Here is a 20,870-nt window from a genome sequence, read left to right as displayed (position 1 = left end):
AAACCAAGGAAATGTGCAGGATATATTGAATATCCACGCAGAGTTCAGTGGTAATAATTTATATTTACTTAATCTGGCAACTCTACAGTGTTATCATAGACAATCTTGTATACAAGCTCCCCCTCTTGTATACAAGATTGTCTATGATAACACTGTGAAGTTGCCGGGTTAAGTAAATATAAATTATTACCATTGAACTCTGCGTGGACATTCAATATAACCTGCACATTTCCTTGGTTTATTTGCGTATTGTGTGCTGTTTTGCTCCCGTTGTGGTTTTGGAATTTATTACTAATTATTAAAATATTGATGGGTGGAAGGATGATTTAAAATATTCTGAAATGCTGGAGGCATTCTGGTTGTAGAGTTCTTAGATTGAACCTGCAATCAGCTACCTGGTTCTTTGGCAGGTTTTTCTTGTGTATGTTGCGTATACTGGCGTTTCTGAATTTTATGTCTTTTCTTGAATAAAATGTTAATAACTAAAAAAAAAAAAAAAAAAAGGATATCCAATATAAAATACATTAAATGAAAATGCTATATAAAAAAAGTAAATGAGAATAAATGATAATAGTGAATGACAAAAACAAAGAATGAAATGGTAAAAATAAAAACAGCGAGCCTCAAAAGAATAAAAATGAAAAATGATGAATAAAATTGTATTCATTTTTTTCACATATTACATGTTTAGTTTTATGTGCATTTTCAGAGCACATCTCTTTCATTGTCATTGCGTTACCTGTTTGCGGAAAGCCAAAAAACATGATCATGACTGGACATTGATATTATTTTATGTGATTTATGATTTTTATACTTTTACCGGGTTCACTAAAATGTATTTTTATGGATTTTTTGATGTGCCCTTTATTATTGTCTGTACCTTTTTGTATTTTTAATTGTTATTGTTGTATTTATTTTATTTTATTACTATCATATTCACTTAATTATTTGTATATTTTTTTTATATTTTATGCATTTGTTCCACTTTGCCGCTTGTATTTGTACTTGGGGTCACTGGCTTCTCTTTTTCCATATCTGGTAGTTGTAATGTCTACAGGAGGAAGTATATTTTCAAATGAAGAAAAATATATGCAAATACTTTGCTCCTTCTCACTTTCTTTTAACCCTACTGATTCTTTCTCTTTCATGGATCCTCTGACTGCTCTTTAGCACCTTCTGGAATCTCGTACACCTGCAAAGAACTGAAGGAAACCTTGGACTCTCGGAGAAAGCTTTCAGCACCACAGACCATGGGATGCACCGGCAGAACATGGAAATACTCGATCTGTCTTTTTACTGTGACTGGATAGCCACAAATGAGAAAAAGTTGATTGAGATGCTACAGGTACAAAGATCATGATCTGTTAAATGTGAGCAAAGGAAGCACCCTGCGGAGGCAGAGAAGCCTTTTTCTCACGCATCTAACACTAAGCTTTCTCTCGCCACAGTCAGTGTTTGCCGCTCTTTGCCATAAAGTGATTCAGTATCAATCACCCGTAGGTCGAGGAGGCGATTGGCGAAGAGTTGTAGGCCTGCGAGAACTGAGCAAAAGAGTAAAAATTATTATTTTACATCCTTTTCTTACATCCCATTTTCTAAAAAAAAAAAAAAAAAATAGTAGCGTGACCCCAAATGGGACTTTTCCCCCATTCTGTATCTATTGGGGGGGGGGGGGAATCGTTATTGAATAAGTCTCCATGATGTCTTCAGCATGGGGGCTCTTCCAAAATGCTTTATTTGTGTGTGCGGAGGGCTTTATTACCAACCTACTGTAAATGTCTTTTGACCTTTGGCTCAGGACAGATCATCTGAGATGCAGGCAGTTACTTAGTGATAAAGCCCCTCTGCTGTGAGACGGATGGCTTCAGCAGGTCTAAGTCTCTGAAAGAGTAATTTTTAAAATAATCCCCGTCAGGCATCAAGACTAACATGATACAGATGCCGGGAACGTCTCCATCCCCGCCCCCCTACCCTCCTCTGCCATGGGTTAGCAATGTTGAGAGGACTAAAATATTGTGACTGCCCCGAGCTTGGCGTGACCATCACTTCCCGACCCGCACGGTCTCTTTCAAGTTTTCATCCCGACTGCTGAACGTCTGCTGCTGTTAAACTCTATTAACGCTGAAAACCCACACGCTGGCTCATATTCGTATTTACTAACAGCTTAAAAATGATGACGCCAAGCCAGAAATGTTTTAACGAAGGTGGCACACAGATTTCTATGGCTTTCTGAATGAAATCAGATCGCGCACCTGTATTTCTCAAGAGCTATGAGATGCCCAGGGCAAATAGACAACAAAAAGAGAGAGAGAGAGCTTTGCAGACCAGCGAGCCTGGAGGAAACGGAAACATTACACGACTTCCTAGTGAAAGGGAGGAGAAGTCAGAATGCAGAGATGCTAAGGCTGGGGATGGTGGGGGTGGGCAGGGGAGGGGGCATTTAAACTGCATTGCTAACAATATCCCTTCCCCCTAATGTGATGTGTTGCAATGCAGAAAAAAAGAACTAAATCATAGGACAAAATCTTTCCAGGAGTTTTCTCGAAATTTTGTGTTATTCAGAAACTTTATTGGCAAGATCAGAGTAAGTGCAGTGAGTGTTTTAAAAATAGAAACGTCTTTTATTATTATGTTTTAAATATCCTCAAAACAGCTCCCTGGCTCTCTCTCCCCCCCCCCCCCCTTTGTCTTTTTTAAGGAGCGAGGGGGCGCCTTTTGCAGAAGAGAGAGCACATGTAAACACATGAGGTTGAGTAACACAAGCTGCACCCTTTGGTTAACTCCATGAAGTTATTGTTGGAAAGATGCTGCACTATATAGTGCCAAAGCTTTTTTTTCCAAACGCCTCTTCTAAGTCATTGAAGACAAAACAAAGAGTTTTTAAAATGGAGGGCCTCAGAATCTGGGTTCGGGGATCAAGAAAGCTTCGTGGAGCGGGCTCCTTTAAGTGCTGTACAGCATAAATTGCACTGGATTTCCAGTTGATCAGCTGTAATTCCGATTCTGTTCACTTGCACCACTGAACCTTTCCAGCCAGCTTAGAATTTTTCGTTCTTCATGTAGCTATGGGCCGAGAGTTCTCTTAGCAGAGCAGCCACAGATTTCCACTAGGACAGAGCCAGAATAAGAAAATCTAACGGTTTTTAATTTTTTTTTTTATGTTTTCAGAGTGATATAAAAGAGAGTCTGAACAAAATCCTCAACTGTGAGAAACAATTTCTAACCAACTCTCTAGAAAACGACTTGCACTTTCATTTCTTCTGTGAAATTATTCAGGTAAGCTGAAGCCAACAAGAACTTCAAGGACTATAAAATGTGGCACTGTTTTCAGGGGACACGATCGAGAAATCGAGGAGACGGTTTCATTTTCTGGTCAGTGTTCTTTTCCGTGCAGGGCTCATTGCCAGCCCATGCAACCGAAAATAAGTAGAATGGGCAAACCAGGCTTAACTATTGGCTGATATATATACCTTGCAAGAGGAGAACCGATTGGACAGGGAAGACTCATTTTTAGCAGTGCTTCCAATATGCCTTGTACAAACAAGAGAGGATTTTTCCTTGTCGGGGGTATATGCCCTTTTGCTTCCCACTTGTTTTGTTTCTTAAGTCTATATATTTTTGGAAATTATATAAGGTGCCCTACCTAGGTCAAGTTTTATAAAGCTCAACAGATACGGTCTCGTTTAGGTGCCACGGTGTAGATGCTGACACCTTGCTATTTCAGAGGTTCCCTTTCAGTGAGTGGGGGATAGATAACGTATTTTGCCACTGCAGATCACTCATGTGTAAAGGAAGTTTCCACTACTAATGGGATGATACCTCAGGTCGTCTGTGGACTACCGAGCGCAGAGAGGGGAGAGCTTAGGTCTTACTTGAATGACGACCACAATTAGGGGTCGATGCAATAAGATGCGCGTTAAAACGTGCGCTCGTCTCGAGCACCCGTTCACCTAACACGCGCTCAGCCACCTCTCCCGGGTGCCCGATGCTATATTTTAATGAGCTGATGGGTTAAAAGGGGATGCGCCAGGGAGAAATTGTGCGTCCCTATCGCTCAAATGCATCAGGCGCCCAGGAGGCGTGGCTGGGCACCCACGTTTACGGCGGGCACTCAATACGAGCATCCGTTTTTTTTATCCCGCTTTAGGTTGATTTCTGGACGCCAAATATGCACGCACAATAGCAAGGGGCGAAAACAGCCTGGAGTGTGTCTATCGTGCGTGTGTATATTATGCGTTCAGAATTTATTATTTTTTTCATCAAGCCGTTACATTATACAAGCACTAGGCGTTTAAGACTAAAGGTAGGAACCACACAGGAAACTATCGGGTGAATTTTAAAAGCCCTACGCACGTCAAAGCCAGGAGATATGAGTGTGTATGGGCCCGGCACGTGCCGCACCGATTTTAAGAGGTGCCTGGGGATCTCCCGGTGTGCGGTTTTTAAAAATGTTTTTTTTTTTCATAAAAGGGGTGGGGGCATGGGTGTTCCAGCTCTGGGGCTGGAGTTAAATTTGCCGCGTTAAAAAGTATGAGTTGGGTGCCCGGGGATTTCCTGCATCGGGGGGGTAATAGCTAATAGCCTCGTCTACGTGGAATTTACATGTGATGAGCGCTATCGGCTCTGCAGTTGTTTGGACGCGCTGATCTCCTTATTGCATCAGGTGCTAGTCCAGCGTGTCCAAAACGAGTGTCCAGTCATGCGTAAACCCGTGCGCTAGGCTGAGCACACGTTAGTGCGTCGGCATGTTGGGTCCTATGACTGTCCTACTGATGCACGTAATGTGCAGGACAGCGAGTGAAACTCTTAACTTGAACTCTGAGGGCCTTATTCCAAAAATGGTTTTGTCCCTTTCTCTGCGTATGGAAACGTTTTTTGTTTTGTTTTTTTTTGAGTGAATACAATTGTGAATCTAAAACCTAGCAGTTTTATGGCATTGTTTTCAAAAGCATTAAACGGTGGGGAGAAGATGGATATACTGGGTCTGATTTAAGAAATGGATCTCCCCATTCTTTGCCAGTGAGAAAATCTTTTGATAAATCAGACCCCATTGTTATCCATGCAGACTTGGGAGAGTCACTGCTTATCCCCGGTAATAAGCAAGAAGGCTCGTATCTATTCTTTGGCATCCTGCCGGGTTCTTGTGACCTGGATTGACCACTGTGGGAGACGGGATGCTGGGCTTGATGGACCTTTGGTCTGACCCAGTATGGTAAATCTTATGTTCTTATGCCTACTATGTCTTCAGCTTGGATCAGGAAAGATCAGAATACATTTCAGTCTTTTTTATTATCTTTTTTTTTTTTTTGGTATTTACAGGTATTGACGGGAGCAATAGAAGAAGTCCAGGATAGCAGCACTAAGTTAGCTAATAAAGTTCAGGTTCTGTGTCAAGAAGAGCTCCTTCAGTTTGTGAGCAGGTATGAAGCCCAGGATGGTTCCCAGACCAGGCCACTGGCATCGCATCCCTGGGCAGTCTCAGGGGTTGCCTTGATCTGGCATGTTTTCCAGAAAAGCCATAGTAAAAAAAACCAAACTTTTAGGCTTTCAAACTGTTTGGTTTTTTGTTTTGTTTTTTTTTTTATCAGACAGGAAGTGTTTAATTGATAAAATGTGTCACAAGGACAGCAACGTTTGGTGATGCTTTGCCAAGTCTCATTCTTAATTTCAAAACCTACAGGCTAAACCCTCTTCAGCAGAACACTGCAGAGTCCTAAAGCTGCAGTTTCTTTCCAGAGGTAGAACTGAAGGCCTTGCTTTTTGCAGCTCTAGTAAGGCCCAGTGTACCTGAACAGTGATGATGTATTCGTGCTAACTTGCAAGTGCGAAATTATTAGAACGGCATACAAATACCATACAATAGTAAAATGACTCTGATTTTCTTTTTCTTTACCCTTAGCTTCGAACATTTTATATGCAAACAACTCCTGGATCCCGGCCAGTGTTCTGGAACTCGGATAGACCAGGAGCTGAGGGTCCTAGAGGACAGCTGCATACTCAGGTCTGAATTCAGTGCTCTCCAATGCAGAGTACTGGGATCCCAGACGTTTTCATTTCATTTTCAATATCCCGTGAGAAGCAGCAGAGGAGGGAAGAGGAATTAAAATGAACCAGTGACCCAATGGTGACTCTCTTGGCATTGTGCTAATGTTCGTGTCTCTGAGTACAGTATTGCCGCTGGTAATGGAGCAGGGACTATCATATTCCTTTCTGCGCTTTGCTGGGCTGACTAGACAGGCCCGATGGTCTTAGCATGCCATAAATTAAATACAGATGGTGCTGGAGAGGAGAGGAGCACGGTGCCTGAATAACTTTATGTGCCACACAAAACTGTGAAAAATGGATGTGTTGTACATAGCAGGTCTTAAACCACACATCAAGTTATTAGATTACAGAACCTAATCACTGATCCAAAAACATGCACCGAGACGGTGGAGGAGAAAAACACTGCACCAGCAGCAGCACAGTCCACAAAAACTACAGCTATCTTTTCCTGTGTTTTTCTTATCCATAGTGCAGTCTATATTGGTGGGTTTTTGGTGAGACAATGGTCCTTCTGAGGAAAAGAGAGATAAGAGTGCGCTTAATCTTTGAGGCAGGCACTGTCTGATTAAAAAAAAAAAAAAAAAAATTGTTGACCAGTGTTTCTCCGGGTTTTTGATTAAATGTACTCTGTCTCGGTTTGTCTTTGTCATCTAGACCATTAGGGACGGATTTTAAAAGGTACGCCCGATTTTATAACATGTGCACACAGCTGCACGCATGTTATAAAATCCAGGGTCGGCAGGCACAAGGGGGTGCACAATTGTGCAAACTTGCACGCGCCGAGCTGCGCAGCCTTCCTCCGTTCCCTCCGAGGCCACTCCGAAATCAGAGCGGCCTCGGAGGGAACTTTCCTTCCCCCCCCCCCCCCCCGAACTCCCCCCCTTACCTTTATCCTATAAGTTGCGCCTGCCTCCGGGTAGGTGTAGGTTGTGCGCGCTGGCCAACGGCCAGCCCACGATCCCAGGAACAGCAGCAAATGGCCACTGTGCCTGGAGGCTCCTGCCCCACCCACTCCCCTTTTTTTCAAGCCCCACCCACTCCCCTTTTTTTCAAGCCCCGGGACATACGCACGTCCCGGGGCTTTGGCGCATCGTAGGAGGGTATTAAAAGGGTTACGCGCGTATATTACGCGTGTAACCCTTTTAAAATCCGCCCCTTAGGTTTTTGTCTCAACAGTCACCAAAGAGCTTCCTCTTTCCACTTTACTCCATCTCAGTCCCCTGGCCACTCCCACCTCCCTCTGTCCTTTATGGATCCTGTATTCCGCAAGGTGGAGGTGGGCTCTCGTGAAAAAAAAAAAAAGTATGGTTCCTTTTCAAATGATATTTTAGGGGCCATCTCAATGGCAGTGAGTTCAGAAGACTGATGTCCAATTTCCCGACCTGTCTGCTGCTTCTTAGGCTGGCCAGGGTGGGGATTGCTATGGAAGCCGTGTTCACCTGGCTCTAGAAAGGAGGGAACTCCATCCAACAGCGACGCCCTCAGGAGAGCTTAAGAATGCATTGGTGCCTGGTTCTAGTGGTGCCTTAGGCGTCGGCGAACCTTCTGCCTTTCACCCTCCCTACGGCCCTGGCCCCGACCTCATTCACTCAGACAGGCCCCCTCTCTTACACACACTTAGGTTCCTTGTCTCATTCACACTCGCACCCTTACACAGGTTCCCTCCCTCTCTCTCACTAAGACCACTGCTCTCTCATACACACACAATCCCTCTCTCACACACACACAATCCCTCTCTCATACACACACAATCCCTCTCACACACACACACACACACACACAAACTCACACACACACAGGTGCTCTGCTCGTAGCCCGCTGAGTCTCTACTCCTCTCAGCCATGAGTAGGATGGGCTCTGCTTGCAGCCCCATATGGCTGCTCTTTGCCACCCCCTAATGCCCGGCGCCCTAGGTGACCACTTAGTTCACCTATTAGGACATGGCAGCCCTGGCTGTGAATGATAGATTATGACGCTAGGCTAGGCAAACTACGGCCTGCGGGCTGGCCCACAGGACCATTTTATCCAGCCTGCTCTTCATTTTTTAAAACAATGCCGCCATAGCTCTGCCCATCCCTGCTGACATTATCAGTAAAGGCCCGACACCGTGCGAGCCTCTACAAATCCTAAGAAGCAAGACAGTTTGGGCTCTCGAGTGTGACCCTGGCACGGCCGCTGCTGCCGCACACCATTCCCCGGCTCTCTCCTGTTTCCCACCTGAGACTGCCGTTGCCTATCGTTTGGGGAGAGAGGGGGAGGTTTGCAGTAAAAAGATTGCTACTATGACTCCGTTTGCCACCATCTCAGATTCAGATGTTTGAAGCAAGATGAATTGTAATTTATTGCAGTGCATCTTGAATCGTGCAGTGTAGCTAATTAAAGTTCACCTTCAGTCATCTCAGTTTGCAATGGTTTGCTCTCTATACTGAGCAGAAATGAAGCTGCAGAGGGACTGCTCTTCTTTTTTTTTTTTTTTTTTTCCCTAACAAGCACTGCAAAGCCTCAGTTTTTTTTTTTAAATTATGTAGCCCGCAATGCTTGTTAATAAATAAATAAATAAATAAATAAACAGACGTCTCTCTGCAGCTTCATTTCTGCTGAGTATATTTTTGTAATATATTGTTCCACCCACTTCCCAACCAGAGCTCAGAAAGGGGACCCTCCCGGCTCCTGATGCGGGCGAGAGCCACTAACGTGGACCTGTGCAAAAAAAAAAAAAAGATCTGCCCAGCCCTGCTTTACCCCAGTAGAGCCAGACTTCCTTTTGGGCTGGATGCCCATAGGAGCAGCAAGAGGTTTCTAAACCAAAAAGACAAAATGCTGATTTGAAGAACGTTTTGGGAATTGTGCAGTGAGAATGAAGGGTGTTTCTTGATAAGCTCCACTGAAATGCATTGGCTTGGATGAATCTCATTGTAGGACAGAATACAAAATATATTATTAACCAAAAGGAAGGGCCGTCCCCGCGGATCAGTTTGTAGACCTGTGTGGACGACAAGGTTTTCCATAACGCTGAGGCCCCGTGGCCACTTGGGCATTCCTAATTTCTAATTCACGTTCACTGTGGGCATTGGGCAGGAGGTCACCAGCAGGGAGGCTCATTAACATGCCCTGCTTTCTTCGTTTCGACAGAGAGACGTGGCGCAGACTTGCACAAATATGCCCAGAGTGTCCTGAAATGAGCAAGAAAGTAGAAGAATCAATAGTGCAGACAGAAGATCAGGGAAGAAAATATTTTCTGCAAACACTAACTTCAGCCTTGAAGGTACTCTTAATGATGATTACTTAATGATTTCCTCAATTGGTGCGTTCTGCATTTGCATCTATAAACTTTAGTTTCCTGTTTATGCTCAGATTATCCTCCTTCATGGCCATTTGTACAGTACATTGCAGCTGCCACCTTTGCAGATGCCGCGGTTTCAGAATTCGAGGGAGACGTACTGACGCTGTACCTTGCCACATGTGGCAGACAAAGAGGTGCACCCAGGATAGGTTCATGTGAAGTCCCTCCGTGGCCTACCAAACTTATTCCTGTGCTTTCTTGAACTCTTATTTGCCAGCAAGTTTTAGATCCGAGCTTTCCAAACCTGTCCGGAAGGACCCTAAGCCAGTCAGGTTTTCAAGATATCCACAGTGAATATGCACGAGATAGATTAGCATGCAGTGCCTCCTTTCTATGCAAATCTATCTCATGCATATTCATTGTGGATTTCCTGAAAAGCTGGCTGGCAGGAGGTCCCCCGGGGCAGGTTTAGGAGCCTCTGTTAAAGATCATATTCCTCTATCTTTTAGATGTTGAAAAACAAATTTTCAGTCAAATATTAGTACCATGGATATATTTCTGTAACTGGGAGGCAATGCTCTCATGACATGGAAGTTTTGATCAAGCCTTTTATATTTTATTTTGCCTGTTGGCTTCCAGCTCAAGCAGAACCTGCTCCAGCGGGGGCTGTGGTGCCTAAACCTTCATTTCTGGCCACCGTTTCCGACCCACCCCAATTTTAATTTTCATCCTTCCCTCCCTTCTAGTCCAGCCGTGGCCAGCGAAAGTTCCCTGACAGATGAATTCAGTGCGCCTGCTGCTCTTGAGCGAGGACTGGACCTTTTCTCCCGGCTGGGAGGCTGGGAGTGCTGCTTCTGCAGAATTCCCAGCGCAGAAAGGTCTCTCGCCCTGCAGGGCGCGGCACTGCCGTCGGGGCTGGGTCTTCTTTAGATGTGCTTTGGGACCGACAGTGCTGGACACTCTCTGACATATATTCAGCGTCAGATAACTCGCATAGCTGCCTGGGTTGCACCGCAGTTAGCGCCGAGGCTCTTCCACGTGCTCTTGCAGAGAGGGATAGGAAAGCCATGAGAAATCACGGCCCCTGCACACGTCTCGGCCTCTCCAGTTTGGCTCTCCATGGCGCGAATCCTTTCCCTCTTTTTTTTTTTTTCCAGGCCACCCTCCTCAGTTGAAAAATACCTGCAGTTGTCTTCAGATGTCAAGCCCAATGTCTTAATGCAGCTTCCTTTTCATACCCAGAAAGCGCTGAAGAACCACTTCAGGGATGACTGCGATGACTTTGCAGAGGCTTTAAGTTATTTAAATCAAAGACTGACCCGCTTTGAAGGGAGCAAAACTGAAAGTTATACGGTAAGGATGAAGCTCCCACAATTCCCATTCCTGTCACAGATTTCAAAATTGTTTCCAAATCAAGGCACGGCTGCTGTGGTGAGTTACAGGGACACAGTAAAGGATCTGAAATGATCCCAGATTTTCTCTCTCCCCCCCCTCCCCCCCCCCCCCCCCGATCTCTGCAAACTGCAGGTACACACGGAATACAAAACAGAGACAGCTGCTCATGGCTGCTGTCATGCAAACCACACATAAATGTGGGTGCAAAGGCAGTAGAGAAATGCATGCAGAAATTTTAACAATGCAGATGATTTTCTAAGAAGACCTGGAGGTGGCAGCCAGGTAGAATCGTACTTGCCTGTACTGAGCTAAATGTTGGAAGGTGTGAGAAGCAGGAAAATGAAGTGAATTTTCATAGATCACGTGATGTTCCCCCATTTCAGCGCTTAACATTTTAGATGTCTGTAAAAGAAGTTAATTTATCATTTTTACGTTTATGCAAGAGGTTTAACAGCTTATCCAAGCGTTATACTTAAAAAAATATATATCTGCACAAATACACAAATTTCAATAGGAACCTTCCCCCACCTTAAAAAAAACAAACTACCAGTATTATTGTACAGAACATCAAGCCCCAGAAAGGAGGAAAATCCAAACAGAGTAAAAATACCTCACAGAAGAAAAATAAAACAAATATACAAATACAATAATACAAATTAGGCCCAGCAAAATCTTTATCAATACCTTTAGCAAGATGCATTTTGACAGTTGAATATGCCCCCATTAAGCAAGGACGCATATAATCAAGAGGTAGTACTAGCAGTGGGCTTACTCTTATCCTTCATAAGCAAAAGCAGTTGAGCAGGATAAAAAAAAATTGCTTTTCCTGATATTCATGTAAACATTTACAGGGAAAAGTGAAACTAAAAAGTGCTCATATAGACAAAACATACTGATGCCGTTCCCAAAGTGTCTTCTATTTAGTTGGAATAATCCCACTCAGATTTTGTCCTGTAAACAAGATTTCACTTCTAGACAAAAACAATTTGATAGTTCAAGCTCTGTCCATTCCAAACACAATCGAAAAGCGAAAGTGTAAATGAAAAACCAGGCCCAGCCTCCGCCCCCTGGAATGCCCGGGCTCACTGCTGGGAAACGTGTGCCAGACTTAGCATTATTATGCCTTACTTTTACCCTCACAAACCTCAGGCAATTTTTATAACAAGTCATTTCCAAGCATTGACCACTGTTCTATGCGCAGAAATGGCTTTGAAAATTGCCTCGTAAATGGAAACGAAGGAGTCGCAGCAAGAGGTGTAACAAATTGCCATTCACTAAGAAGGCCCCTTGCTGAGATGTCGCCTTTTTTTTTTTTTTTCTTCCCCTTCGCGCAGAGTCTGGTCAAGCTTGCTCATCACAGAGTGGTTGTGGAGTACCTGAGAGTCTTCCTCACATCTGCCAAGAAATTCGCATCGGCGGACCTGCATGTCATCACGTCCAGGGTTGAGGAGGAGGGCAAGAAAATGCAAGACATTTTTCAGAGATGCTTAGTGAGTGTCGTCTTTTTTTTATTTTTTGTTGTTGCTGTTGGCATTTTCCAGAATTCTTTTTCAACCGTGACACCTTGGCTAATCCCTCGAGAAATGGCAGGCTTGTTCACCATTTCTGCCAGACTGCACTCGTACTAATCCCGGTTTAAACAGTATCAACCGAAACCTGTGCTACAACAGAACGCTGAACAGGAAGTGCAGAAATTTCCAGAAACAGCAGCACGAGGGACCTGATGGAGTGCCGCACTTAGCATCATGGGCTGTGTTTATGGAGAATTTGTTGAGTCACAGAAACAGCTTCTGGTTTATTTCAGAATTAAATTGTTTCTTTGCTTTTGTGAGGCCCGAATTGACTGCATGCAGGCACCAAAATAAAAACAAAATGATAACCTAGCCAGGGCAATCATTTGACAGTACTTTTGTCCTGTAACGAGCTGCTGTATATCTATGAGGATTTTTTTTTTTTGATAGATGTGCAAAGCTGATTTTGGCTGCACGTTAGCGCCCAGCTTGTTACCTTAAAGAAGGAAGGGTCCCGGTAGCTGCCGGCAGTGTCCATTTTGTGATGCAGCAGCCACTCTCCTTCCGGGACATGGGGGGACATGTTGTATTCCACCCGATTCCAGATGTTGAAGGCGGATAACATAGCCCTGACCCAGGTAACATTCACTGGGTCAGAATGTAAGACACGGGAGGAGGCCTGGCTACTGGCTTAAGTATGGGGCTTGTCAGAACTGAGGAGGAAGATGATGGGGCCTGGAATCGCCTGCCAGGGGAGGAGGCGGTGGAGGACAGCACTGTGACAGGATCTGAACGGTAGAGAAGGCAAGCGGTAGGAACAGGGTTGAGAGGTTGGGTAAACGTCACAGGAGGGGAGCCGGTTCTGGCTTAATAAGAGGAATTTAGATTCTCAGCTGTCCAGTGTGGTGGAAGTCCAGAGAGGAAGAAAACCTGGACAGGCTGGGTGGGTCAGGTGGTCCTTGTCTGCAGTCGTCTGTTGGGTTACTATGCACTGTTCCTGCCGTACTGATTAAGCACAAGACTAAGGGCACATTGCCAGGGTGGTCTGGGACCGTCTGTTCAGCAGTGCCACGCAGTTCCTTCGGCCTGTAAATGTTTTTCGTGAAAATGCGATTCCTGTACATACCCGGATCATTCCAGACCAGTGGGTTGTGTATCCCTACCAGCAGATGGAGTCCGAGAAGAAAAGCTTTGGACACTGCTACATAAGAGAGAGTGCCACCTGCAGTCCCCTCGGTATCTCTCTCTGACTCCAGCAGATGGTAGAGGTGCAAACCTGCAGTCCAGCGTGCTGCACCACCATCCCTGTAGGGACACCGTGAGCCCGGGCAGCATACAGAGTTTACAGCTGTCAGACATTAGCAGAAGCAAAAGCATATTTGCTGCCCTTTCCCTGTGCTGTTTTTGCTTATGTAAGGAAATCCAACTCAGGCCCATGAAAACAGCAAAACTTCATTCAATTTGTATGCTGTTTCCAGCGGTTACGTTGGAACCCCTTCATCCCAAACCTTTTGCTTCAGGCTGTTTGTTTTGGTAGGTCGCTGGAATGTCGATCAAATCAAACTGAACGGCGTTGTGTCCTTTTCTCAACTCGTTTCTCCCTCCTTCCTCCCGTCTGGAAAGAGAGGAGTGTTTCCTGATATGGAACCAGGGCTGTGCAGCTCTGTTCACTGCCCCCTCCCCGGAGGAGAACCTTTAACAGCAGCTGAGCAAGGTCTGGTGCACTTGGGCAAATTAGTGCCGTAGCATCACGGCTGCCAGCAAATGCCAGCAAGAATGAGCTTTTCCGTTTTACCAGCCTTGGCAGTGGAGATGGGAATCAAAAGGGGGGGTCTCCAGTCCCAGCCGCAGGCATCACCCTGCCGACCCTATCAACCCAGTGTTCAGCTGCCACCAGTTCATGCTTCTTTCGTGTCTTGCTAGAGTCCGGATGCTGATGCTGCCCTGGGAAATCCTTTTCCTTTTATTGTGCGCCTTCTTCGAGCCACTAACCTTGAAATCATGAAAATGGAAACTTTCTGCTTTGTAGACCGTCATTCTGATTTAAGGTAAGAAACGAAGCAGCTCGTATAAATGTACTTACCGTGGAGGGGAGGGTATAGCACAGTGGTTGCCAAACTCAGACTTCGATTTAGCAGTGCGATGTATTAGCGCCTGCAATAAGACAAGGTGAGGGGAATTTTTGAGATGCTGCACCGGGGGGAGGGCCGATGCAATAATCTTCGCGGAAAGCGGGCGCTGAAAAGTCAGCGCCTGTTTTCTTAACGCACGCATGGCGCCCGCAAGGGGGGGGCGCCATGCGATATATAAATTAGGGAGTCACACTAGGAAGGAGGCGCTAGGGTCGCTTGTGCGACCTTAGCGCCTCCTTGCTAACGCGACCAGCAGATGGCAGCCGTTTTCATTACTGGTAGACAGGCAGGTTATGAAAACCGAGGCTGAGTTTACCGGTGTCGGTCTTCATAACTCGGCGGTCTTCCGAGTTATTTTATTTATTTATTTTTTACTTTAAAAAAGAAGTACAGAAAAGCAGTTTTTTCTGAGACGCACATTTATCTTTTTGCATTTGGAGTGAATGAGTAATAGCCTCATTCACATGTATTTGCATGTGATGAGCGCTATCTCATTCACTCCGCATCGGACGCACATTAAATAGGCGCTAATCCCCCTATTGCATTAGGGGGTGGATTAGCGCCTATTTATCCCGCATCCGACAGCGGGTTAAACAGTGCGCTCGGCTGAGCGCATCGGCGCCTAGGTATTTTACTGCAACATTTTGTAGAGAGAGAGAGGCTGACTCTTTATGAGGCGCTCATATAAGTCAACTATTTATACCACTGTAAGAGGGTCAACTCGCAGTGATGATTTGGTAGTGGTCTAGGGTTTTGGGGGGGGGCGGTTTTACATGCACAGAGGTACAAACAGCACAGTGAAGATTTGATGTGATTTGGAGTGAGAAAAGGTACAGAAAGATGAGATTTGTACATTGTACTCTCAACCTAGTTTGTTGCACTCTCTCGCTTGCTATCTCCACTCCACTCCCTCTCCCTTCTCCCTCTCCCTTCTCCCTCTCCTGCCCGAAACAGGATTTGCGATAAATATGGCACAGCATAACGCCAGGAAAAAAGGTGTAGTTATTTCCGGCGTTAAAACGTGCGATAACGCGTGTTACGCTATCGCACGCAACATTAAACACCCCTCGTTTTCATAAACTCCATCCAAACTCCTCCCTTTTGACTAAATTAAAAAAATTCGCATACATATCTCGTGATGCGTTTTTTTATCGTGGGCGTTAGGGCCCTAAGGCCCGCGATAGCCTAATGCGATTTGATAAATGACCCTGCCTGTGATGAGTCGGGAAAGATTGGCTGGCGTGACACACGTGATAATGCACCTTTGGAGACCACAGGCCAGCGACTGAATATGTGAAAAACAGACCAGTTAAAAAGCTCTTGAATGGTTTTAGATTTGCCACTCTGAGGGCCTGATTTATTACGGTTTTATTCCTCATAAACACAGAATGGAGAAAATGCCTTAAAGGCACTCCAAGTGGATTTTAAAAGCCACCCATGCACGTGCATATCTAACGCTACATGCACAAGCCAAACATTTTGAAAAAGGGGTGGAGTGTGGGCGTGCTGGGGGAAGGCCAAGGGATGCGGGCGTAAATACGCCCACAGGCACACACCGGGATCCCCTGCCGTGCAACTTTATTGCTGCTGTGGATGGCGTGTAAGTAATAAAATAAAAAATCCTAGACTAGTCAGCGGGGTTTTAAGGGTCGGTGTTAACAGGAGGAAAGGGAGGCTATTAGACTAGGGGGGGTTTGGAAGTCCTATCCCTTGCCTGGGTGAACTGGGAACAAATTGGTAAAACTGGCCATGGCGTGGACGCCCGCCCCTTTTAAAATCACCCCACTTACCCGGTGGAAGCGGGATTTGCATGCACATGCGTGCACCCACTTAAAGTTGCGCGTAGGTAATAAAATAGCCTCGTCCATGAGCACAAGCCGGCAAACGTGCGCAGGTGTGTGCCCGCGCACCTCTCTAAAAGTTACCGACTTAGTAAATCAGGCCCTGAACTGGCAGCATTAAAGAGTTGCCTCCGGCGAACGAGTAACTGAAATAGGATGCAAGACACGAAGGGAACCTCACCGGCCTGATTCTGGAGGGGAGCCTCCTCTGAGGTGACTGGCTGGCAGGGTCACCACTGACTTGGTTGCCACCTCTCCTCTATCCCTGGCCTAGTTGACATCACCTCTGTGGTGACCCAGACCCTGCTGGCCCATCTGTACCTGTGCCCCACCCTGCACGCCACGGCGCACAGCAGTGTGGTCTGAGCCATGGGGCTGGCCCGAACTCAATCATCTCTCTAAGAAGGGGAGGTGGAGGTGGGCTCCATGGCTCGGGCTGCGTGCTGCGGCAGGAGTCCAGGGTCGGATACCTTTTTGTAGGGATATCAGTTTTTGTATGTCTTTGTTTTAGATCTGTAATAATCCTTGGTGCTCTTTGAAAGGGAGGAGCATATCAATGTCATCCTGGACATCAAACGAACTTTCAATCAAAAAGAAAGAGAATTAATCCTGGAGTACGTTAAAAACAGAAAGGAAGACCAGGATCAGGAGATGCATTTCTTTGAGGAAATAAAAGTGAGTCAGTCGACGTTTGCTGGCATTTTTTGTCCATTCTGTGTGTAGGAAGGTGAGTTTTCTTCACCCTCATGCTGACTCTGCTTCTTAGATCCTATTTTTTTTGTTGTCATTTCTGATATGCTTAAAGCAGCATTTACAACTTGAATTTATTTATTTTTACTCTGCGTTTGGATTCCACCGCAGTAGATAAAGCAGCTTCCGACAATATTGCACGATGCCTACCAAGACATTCACTTTTATCCTGTGGCCTTGCATGGCTGGAAAGTGGTCAGATGTCGCATCCTTCCGCTAGGCTCACAGCTGTCCAGAAGGTAGGCATGGAAGAGACTGGAGAGCCTGGCCATGCCTTCCGGGGCCTGTCTTCTAGCTGTTCCTTGGCCTATCCTGCGGAAGACGAGCCAGCCCAAGAGCAGCAGGAGAAAGATGGTGCCTGCGAATCAGGCCCTGCCTCATCTCTCCTATCTTCAGGAAACCGAGCCTAGGAAATATCACTGTGTGGTATTGCACTGATAAGTTATTTTTAACAGGACATAATCACAGCAGCTGTTTTAGTGTTTTTGTCCTTTACTGCCGTTTGAGTGGATAGGGTTTTACAGAATTACTGGTATATGAGCAAAATGTGCTCTAATTCCATGCACTTTATTTATTCTGGGGCTAATTTCCAAAGCTGTAAATAAAACATGGTTTTGTTGAATACAGTCCCATTTTTATGCACTATTTTATTTGTTAAAGACTCCACATAATGGCAGGCAGTGCTTGGTCACATGCAGAAAAAACAAACCAACCCGGTACCATGCATCCATTGCAGAATAATAATGATCATGTTTCAGGAAAAAGAAGTATGTGACAAAAGGTAAAGTATAACATTTAAAGGAGATAAAAAGGATGTTCCCCATAACCTAGAAAAAGCATGACCCCCCTTCAGTCATTCAAATGATATCAGCACCGAATCCACATTTTGTTGCATTTATCATGTTTTCCTTGCAAAGAAAATATTAGGGCAAATTTAGCCATGCAATTTCCTGAACCTGGCATCATCAGCGTTCATTTCCAGGGGCCATTATTCTAAAAGTAAGCCATAGTGAAATGCCTTTATAATTCGGTTTGGGGATGGGAGGATATTCCAGAACCTCTCCGGTAACTCCAGAATGGGGGAGAGAGGAAGAGAAATACTGAGCCGTGAAAAGTGCCATCTGAGCCTCCATCCACCGCCAGAACTGCAGGGAGAGTGCGCCAGGCCAGCGCTGATACAAGTGGGAGCCCACGTCCTCCAACACGGTTGGCTTCGTGGCAAAGTACAGAATTTAGCAAATAGGGCTGGGAGTTTATGTGCACAGTGAAGGGAGGCATATGGTGCATGTTTTCCTTTCACTGCAGATAGAGATTTTATGTGCTAATGATCAGATGGCTCCCAGTCTTCGGCAGCTAGGTTTACATGAATTTCTTCATTAAGAATGATCTCAGTTGGGGGCTCACCATCGTATTTACATTGATAAAAACAATGGTGCAAGGAGAAAACTGTTTTGATGCAAAATACGGGATGGTAGAAGAGCTTTCCCATTCCGACGACTGGCGAAATTTTATCCAGGGAACGTTTTGGCACCTGAGCAGCATTTATCCAGGTAGAAAAGAGGAAGGGCGGGAAGTGTTCCAGTTTAGCTGAGAAGCGCTGATTTGAAGCGGTACCTGGCTAACGTTACCCAGTTAAGTCCTGGTCGCTCAAAGTGCCACCCTAAAATACTCAGGTAACTTTGTTAACCAAATAAGGGGCATTTATTCTGGACTCATTATCAAGAGCTTTTATTGAATAAAGATAATTTTAGAAATTCAATTTATAATTTTATTAAAATCACAGAGTTTAGAAGCTTTCAAGGTTACAAGAATAATATGTAGAACAAATCTTTTAGAGGAAAGCATTTTGGAATTCAGCAAAGTTTGGCAAGAAAAATACAGTTTTAGAAATGAAGAATGCCCTGAATTATAATGACTACTTCCTATGCATTGCTCTATCTGTCTTTCATTTATCAACATATCCTGCATTTGATAGCTTAAAATGCTCACAGTCTGCCCGAAAGATGTTCTAACAGTACAGCCACCGGTGTGTTGGATAGTTGGTGGAGGTAGTAGGATCTTCAACTGTAAAAGGGAGGAGAAATAGCCTAGTGGTTAGAGCAGTGGGCTACAGACCAGGGTTTAAGTCCTGCTGTCACTCCTTGTGACCTTGGGCAAGTCACTTCTCCATTGCCTCAGGTACAAACTTAGATTGTGAGCCCTCTGGGGATAGGGAAATACCTACAGTACCTGAATGTAAATCAATGTGATATCTCAGATCAATATAAAAAAATAAGTATCTGTTACCTGGTCTGCAAGATGTTGTACTTTCAAACTTGTCCTGTTTCTTGTATGCACTTTCTTTTCTTCACCTCTATGAATGCTGCATGAAGACGTGGTACTATATTTTTCCTTATACTCTGTAACATTCCCTAATATAGGAAACAGTCCATAGTCTACAGTATAGAACAACAAGATGAGTTGCTCAACAGTTTCAAAAGTCTCTGTTTACCATGCCTGCTCTTTTGTTTGCAATTCTGATCTTCTATCTTCTGTAAGCCGCCAGATGTTGATTTTGTAAATGTTCAAGTGAAACATTCTGTGATTTTTAAAACTTGTGGGCAGTCTTTGACAGTCACTGAACACAACATTTTTCAGTTCTCATATGAGCATAATTTTGCTTAAAACACATTTTATCCAAAACATGTTTAGGTTGTCTTGAAGCGTACGGCCGTAAAGGAGGTATCACGCAAGTCGCAGACACAAACCTGCCAAGCCATGAAAAACAGAACGCCATTGCTGCCTTTCTATTTCCATCATTAATTATATTCTCCATGTAAAGTATCCAAAAATATTACAACTTTACCTGGGTACCGTAATTGTAGGCGAGTATATTCATGGACAGACTTACCTTTGTAAGTCCCACTAAAGTTATGAGGGTAACTTCCCGCTTGCCCGCCACTGAAATCATACCTCATGATTTTTTGACAAAGTTTTAATGTCTGTGTTAGCAAGAGTACCCGCCTTTAAGAATTACAATTAGTTTTATCTTTCCCTTTTTTCTGAATTGAAAAGCAGGGATTCCCAAATTGGGTTCTCGAGGGCCGCAACTCAAGTTGGGGTTTTCAGGATCTCCACAATGAATATGCATAAGATCTTTTTGCATACAGTGGAGGCAGCACATACGAATAGAATCTCATGCAAATTCATTGTGAAACTTGACTGGGTTACAGCCTTCAGCAGCTGAGTTTGGGAACCCCTGAATTAAAGACACTTCCTATGATCCTAAGATAAATTAAATTTGTTCTTAGGATTGAAGAAAATTCAGGGCAAAAGTTTTTGGAAATTACAGGTGGATGCCATCTGGATCAGGGGGAATACCTATTAGGTATTTTAAAAAATAGTTTTAGTGAGTTTCATCCTGCATAATTGATGTTGCCAGGGCATTGTGAAAACTGGGAAAAAAAAACTTACCGTAAATAATTTGAATTGTTTCAGGGAGGACTCAGTCTGTTCTTGAGAGGCATTGTTCATTCATTGAAAAAAGTCTCATATTTAAGTACATATGAGCGCTGAATACTTAGCACTGCTGATAACAATGCCAGTATTAAAGTGATGGAAATAAATGTGTATATGGTTGTTAATAATTTTGGAAAATAATTGGTTACAGGTTTCTGATTTCTTTTTTTAGAAAATATTCTGTACCTGATTTATTTATTTGCTAACATGTTCAGATTACTTTTTTAGTAATTGAGGATTTTATTGTGAAATATTTTTAATTTGTAATATATATTTAAATTAAAAAAAACCTGTAGTATGCATTTTTTATATTTGACTCCTTTATTTTATATAATGTAGTCCAATGTAGATAGATTTTAGGTAAAAGTGTTGAAACAAGGACCTAGTTGGTCACCATATTTAAGGTCTGGAAGGA

The 20,870-nt window shown here is 44.3% G+C and overlaps 1 protein-coding gene across 4 annotated transcripts in view; it reads left to right on the top strand.

Annotated features, from left to right (window-relative positions):
- Positions 1 to 20,698, top strand: part of LOC115089750 — a 53,901-nt gene extending 33,203 nt beyond the window's left edge. The window contains exons 3-12 of one of the 4 annotated variants that reach the window (XM_029598005.1): positions 1,171 to 1,345; positions 3,169 to 3,276; positions 5,320 to 5,420; positions 5,900 to 6,001; positions 9,178 to 9,310; positions 10,571 to 10,681; positions 12,058 to 12,213; positions 14,158 to 14,282; positions 16,750 to 16,882; positions 17,072 to 20,698. In XM_029598005.1, the coding sequence (XP_029453865.1) occupies positions 1,171 to 1,345; positions 3,169 to 3,276; positions 5,320 to 5,420; positions 5,900 to 6,001; positions 9,178 to 9,310; positions 10,571 to 10,681; positions 12,058 to 12,213; positions 14,158 to 14,282; positions 16,750 to 16,882; positions 17,072 to 17,200 (1,273 nt within the window). In that variant the 3' untranslated portion in view covers positions 17,201 to 20,698. Of the gene's footprint in view, positions 1 to 1,170; positions 1,346 to 3,168; positions 3,277 to 5,319; positions 5,421 to 5,899; positions 6,002 to 9,177; positions 9,311 to 10,570; positions 10,682 to 12,057; positions 12,214 to 14,157; positions 14,283 to 16,718 lie in introns of all 4 variants that reach the window. The other 3 variants (XM_029598007.1, XM_029598006.1, XM_029598008.1) reach the window with 3 other exon arrangements.
- Positions 20,699 to 20,870: the final 172 nt, after the last annotated feature.

This window comes from Rhinatrema bivittatum, chromosome 4, assembly GCF_901001135.1.
Source record: "Rhinatrema bivittatum chromosome 4, aRhiBiv1.1, whole genome shotgun sequence".
Lineage (NCBI taxonomy): Eukaryota > Metazoa > Chordata > Amphibia > Gymnophiona > Rhinatrematidae > Rhinatrema > Rhinatrema bivittatum.
This window is presented reverse-complemented; position numbering and strand designations above follow the sequence as displayed.